The 5,073-nt window shown below is 50.0% G+C and overlaps 1 protein-coding gene across 3 annotated transcripts in view; it reads right to left on the bottom strand.

Moving 5' to 3' along the window:
* HUWE1 (HECT, UBA and WWE domain containing E3 ubiquitin protein ligase 1) overlaps positions 1-5,073 on the bottom strand; it is a 78,693-nt gene that overhangs the window by 15,754 nt on the left and 57,866 nt on the right. For all 3 annotated transcript variants that reach the window (XM_017517618.2, XM_017517620.2, XM_037734596.1), the window contains 5 exons: positions 4,215-4,429; positions 3,850-4,138; positions 3,607-3,709; positions 1,911-2,457; positions 622-1,222 (listed from right to left, as the gene is read on the bottom strand). In XM_017517618.2, the coding sequence (XP_017373107.1) occupies positions 622-1,222; positions 1,911-2,457; positions 3,607-3,709; positions 3,850-4,138; positions 4,215-4,429 (1,755 nt within the window). The remainder of the gene's footprint in view (positions 1-621; positions 1,223-1,910; positions 2,458-3,606; positions 3,710-3,849; positions 4,139-4,214; positions 4,430-5,073) is intronic.

Here is a 5,073-nt window from a genome sequence, read left to right as displayed (position 1 = left end):
CTCAGGAGGCTGAGGCAGGAGAATTGCCTGAACCCAGGAGGCGGAGGTTGCGGTGAGCCGAGATCGCGCCATTGCACTCCAGCCTGGGTAACAAGAGCGAAACTCCGTCTCAAAAAAAACAAAAAACAAAAAACAAAACCTACTTCTTCAGATAGTTCTTACTGTGGCAGGGCTCATTCCCTTTATTTCCAGGGATGATCTGGTTACTGTGAATCATGCTGTATCCTGCCTGCCCTTGAACTGTTTCCCATGAGAACTGGCTCCCTCAATAAAACTGGGAAGGCTGGGAGGTCCTTGAGGATGCGACTCTCTCTCCTCCTTTTGGTGCCTAGCCCAGGGAAGCCACATTCAGTGAATGCCTGCTGGCCTTCAAAGGAGTGTGTGTGTGAGAGGCAGGGGGGAGGGAGGGAGACAGAGACAGACAGACAGGGAGGGAGGAGGGGAGAGGGAGAGTGAGCGAGAGAACTGGGACAGATGAGGGTGAGAATGAATACTTTCGGCTCTCACAAACCCAAACCAAGCTGATTACTATCACTGAGGGAACACTACCTGGACTGGGGAGGGGGTGGGGTGGGTGCCACAGTATACACCCCACAGCTCCCAGCCTACATCCACACTTACTTGAAACAGTAGTGGTAGCAGTCGTGGGGGTAGTCACTGTGGTCGAAGCAGCTACGGCAATGGTGGAAACAGCCGTGGCAGCAACCAGGGCTGGAGCAGAAGTGACAGGGGTGGGTGCAGTAGGGGGTGTGGGCGTGGTGGAGGTGGCAGTGGTGGTGGTGGTAGATGTGGTTGAGGTGGCAGTAGTGGTAGAGGAAGCACCACTGCCAGAATTAGCCTGTGCTTCCGACACCTTGTTTTCTGGGAGAGCAATTGAGATGAGAGAAAGGAGTCTGAGGAGTTTCTCAGTTAAGAGAGAGCTCCGGCGGATAACTGGGTGGGACAACATGTTCATGAGCTGCCCCAGTGGAGAGGCCTCAAGGCTGTATGGAGAGGTTTCCCCCTCGCCACCAGCGCTCACTGGCACTGACTTCACGGAGTTCTTGCCTTTCCGGCTGACATTCATGTTGTCCAGTTTTACCAATAAGTCCCAGAAGTCTGTGCAAATGCCACTGCTGGAGGACTGTGAGGAGCATGGGCTGCAGGCCTTACTGCCCCTTTCCCGATCACTCTCACAGTTTGTTTCTTTGGTCCGCTGCTGTGTGAAGTGGCTGGGAAATACCTGCCAGGAAAAGGAGGACAAGATTGGTCTAGGATGTCTTCACAGAGGATGAGCTTTCCTGACAGGGAAAACACAACCGGTTCCCAGACTCTCCTTTCGACAACTTTGGTAAACATTGGGGGAGATGTCATATAAGAGTTTTATCCAACAGACAGTAAAGCAGCCTAGAGAAATGAACGAGGGCTTTGTAGCAACACAGACTCACGGGCAAACTTTTCCTGAGCCTTAGTCTCTGCACTTATAAAATGGAGAGGATAACTACACTTCCTTGCCAAGTTGTTGGAGATTGAACGACATGATGTATTTTGCATAGTGCCTGGCACAAGGCAGGCCTTTGATAGATGGCAGCAATGCTTATTATTGAAAGAACACTAAATTCTAGGTCCAGCTCCATCACTTTCTAATCATATGACAAAATGAATAAAATGTGATGAATCCCAGCATCTTCATCTGTAAAACAGGAATCATATAGCCCAGTTGTTTTGATAAATAAGACAATATATAAAAACGGTAAAGAGTAAAGAAAAACCCCACAAATATATTGGACAATCCTCCAGAAACAATACAAGGCTCAACACTGAAAATAACAGCAAAAAGACAAGTTAGCCTGCTTAATGTTCAACTTTTCCACCCAGGATCTTGCTGCCACCCTTCTTCCATCCCCAGGAGTTGGGTTCAAAACTCTCACCTTGGCCAATTGAATGAGTGTGTCCAAAACGTGTCTGCAGACAACAGGAGCAGCCTGAGGGTGGATGTGGACGGTGGAGCCACCACTTGCATGCTTCTCGGTATGTTTACGTCCCCCTGAACGCTGGATCTGGAATATATTAGTCCTGCAGCCTAGGGCTGCATCCATGGATACCGAGAGCCAGGAAAGCTGGTTGGAGCTCTTCGACTCCATCTTGTGTAGAAGGTCCAGGGGACGGTTCTCATGGCTACTGGACCCACAGCTCTTGCTCGACTTTTTGCCCTTTTCCTCACTTGTAGTGAGTTTGGGTGTTTCAATGCATAGCTCACTTTCACTGCTGCGCTGTAAGATGGAGAGCAGACTGCGGATGACCCAGTGGCGGGTCTGGGCATGGTAGCAAAGATTTCTCAGTACTCGGTGTAGACGGCTAGTATTGAGCTTTGGCTCATCCACAAAAAGTAGGACCAGGAGACAAGAAAGGGCTTCGTGGTCCAGAAGGAGCCGTCCTCGGAGGCGGAGGAGAGTATCTACATTACTGCCAGAAGGCCTGGAAACAGAACATGGGTTCTGGGTAACACTTCAGTGGGTAGATCTTTGGGATGAGGCATAAAAATGGGGGAGGACAATGAGCTGGGTATCTCCAAGGAGGCTTCAGAAAGGAGGGTGTCCAGTTCAAGGGCTCTTCATAGTAACAGCTGCCCTCTTGGGTGTCTACTATGTACCAGGCACTTTACAATGAATGGAATATCCTTTCAGGGCTGCTGTACAGCTTAGAGAATCACCCCTCCCCACCTTTTTTTTTTTTTGAGATGGAGTCTTGTTCTGTTGCCCAGGCTGGAGTGCAGTGGCACAATCTTGGCTCACTGCAACCTCCACCCCCCCAGGGATCAAGCAATTGTCATGCTTCAGCCTCCCAAGTAGCTGGGATTACAAGTGCGTACCACCACACCTGGCAAATTTTTGTATTTTTAGTAGTGATGGGGTTTCATGATGTTGCCTAGGTTCGTCTTGAACTCCTGGCCTTAAGTGATCCACCTGCCTCAGCCTCCCAAAATGCTGGGATTATTACAGGCATGAGCCACCATGCCTGGCCGAGAACCACCCATTTTTGAGATGATGAACAAGAGGCTCAAACAGGTTAAGTGACTTGCCCTACATCACACGACAACTGAGAAGACGGCAGAGATTCCAGCCCAGGTCTGTATCATCCATAGATTGGTAAAATCTGACTATACCTAAGTCTAGGAGACAACGCTGGTTTCTGCCTTCTCTAGACTACCAGGGGTGTGTGCCAGCCTTATAGGAACCGATCACTCTCTTCACATTTTGGCATGTTGGGCCCACTCTGTTTTAGCCTGGCTAACTAACTCCTCTATACTTCCCTAGCCTAGGTGTTACAAACTGAAGGCAGGTGGTTAGCTGTTTTACTATTTGCATGGGAGACAAACCGTATTTAACAACTCCTGCTGCCAGCCTGCTTTTGTGATTGTGGTCTTCAGTAGCACGAGTAACCAAAAGGTGTAGTTTTCTGAATGGGTAATCCAAAGATCTGGCTCTCTCACTTATTCAAGGAAATGGCCTAGAGAGACTATCCATCCTGCCACTCAGGATATCAGTTTCTCTACCTGTAAAACCAAGGGAGCTGGACTAGTAGACTTGAAGGGTGATATGGTAAGGTAAAAATAGACAAAGGTACCTGTTATGGCTGCTGCTACCCCCCATCTGGAAGGTGCCGCCCCTCTGCACAGCAAGGCGAGTATATTGGACCCCACGGTTGCCACTCAGGCGACTGGTAAAAGCTGGAAGGAAAGAGAAAAAAAAAACAACACCTGAGATTGTGGAGGGGGTGTAAACTGGATATAGGTAATACAAAGGTAAGAAAATACAGCCTCATCTGGCTAAGGCTTTCCAGAGCCCTCCCACTTGCCTCCCTCTGTACCCGGGCTTCGGAGAATAGCAGAGAGAGCAGAGGTGCTACTGTGCCCAAACAGACGCTCATGCATGAGCTGTCGCTGCCGGGCTTCCTGCTCTCGTCTCAGGGCTTGAGCCTCGGCTGCAATGTCAGGTGGCATCACAGCTAACACACTGTCCTCCATGTCCTCTAGGACACTACGGCGCAGGTCTGAGGGCAGAGTCTGGATGAACGTCACAGGGTCCATCGGGGTGTCTGAGCTGGCATTTTGTGCCAGTTCTCGTCGCTGCTGCTCAGCTCTCTGCTGTGCCAGCACCTATGGAGCAGAAAAAGCCAATGAGGGCATTTCTCCTGCCAGGCAGCCTGGCCCCACCACCTTCCCGCTCACATACTTCCTCCTGAATGGCTGGAGGCAGGGCAGCCAGAAACTCAGGGCTCACTTCAGTCACACCAGGATTCCCCACCACTGCAGGAGCAGAGCTATTTGTGGAGGGGGCAGTCCGAGTTGGTGGACGAATGCCTAGCTGGTTCTGTAGAACTTCCCGACGGATGTCATCAGGCAGGGCAGCCAGAAAAGAGGGGTCCACGCCTTCAGGGAGACTGATACCTGAGGGGAGATGTAACATGTAAAGGGATTCATGCCTTATTAATTTTTTGAGACGGGGTCTTGCTCTGTTGCCCAGGCTGGAGTGTAGTGGTGCAACCTTGGCTCACTGCAGCACTGAGCTCCTGGGCTCAAGTCCTCCTGCCTCAGCCTCTTGAGTAGCTGTGACTACAGGAATGCACCAAAAAGCCCAGCTAACTTATATATATATTTTTGTAGAGACAGGGTCTCCCTATGTTGCCCAGGCTGGTCTTAAATTCTTGGCTTTAAGTGATCCTCCAGCCTCGGCTTCCCAAAGTGTCAGGATTATAGGCATGAGCCACTGGGCCCAGCCTCTCACACCTCTATCGGTGCCTAATATGTACTTGGAGAAAAGAAACCTATGTCACTGCTTGAGGGAAACCAGTGTGTTTCCCACTGCTTGCAAAAGGCATGGGTCACAGAGAAGGCCCACCCCACCTTCCCTGGGCTCAGAATAGCTCTTGTTATGTGCTAGACTGTATGCACTGTTACTTACCCTTTATAAATAACCTATCACGCAGATATCATCAACCCCTCGGTATCATTCATGATCACAGAAATTAAATAATGACCCTAGGTTGTAAAAGGTAGAAGTGGCAGACTGGGGGAATTTTTTTTTTTTTTTT

Source organism: Cebus imitator, unplaced genomic scaffold, assembly GCF_001604975.1.
Source record: "Cebus imitator isolate Cc_AM_T3 unplaced genomic scaffold, Cebus_imitator-1.0 Scaffold640, whole genome shotgun sequence".
NCBI lineage: Eukaryota > Metazoa > Chordata > Mammalia > Primates > Cebidae > Cebus > Cebus imitator.
The sequence above is the reverse complement of the archived record's forward strand: the minus strand, read 5'-3'. Positions and strand labels throughout refer to the sequence as shown.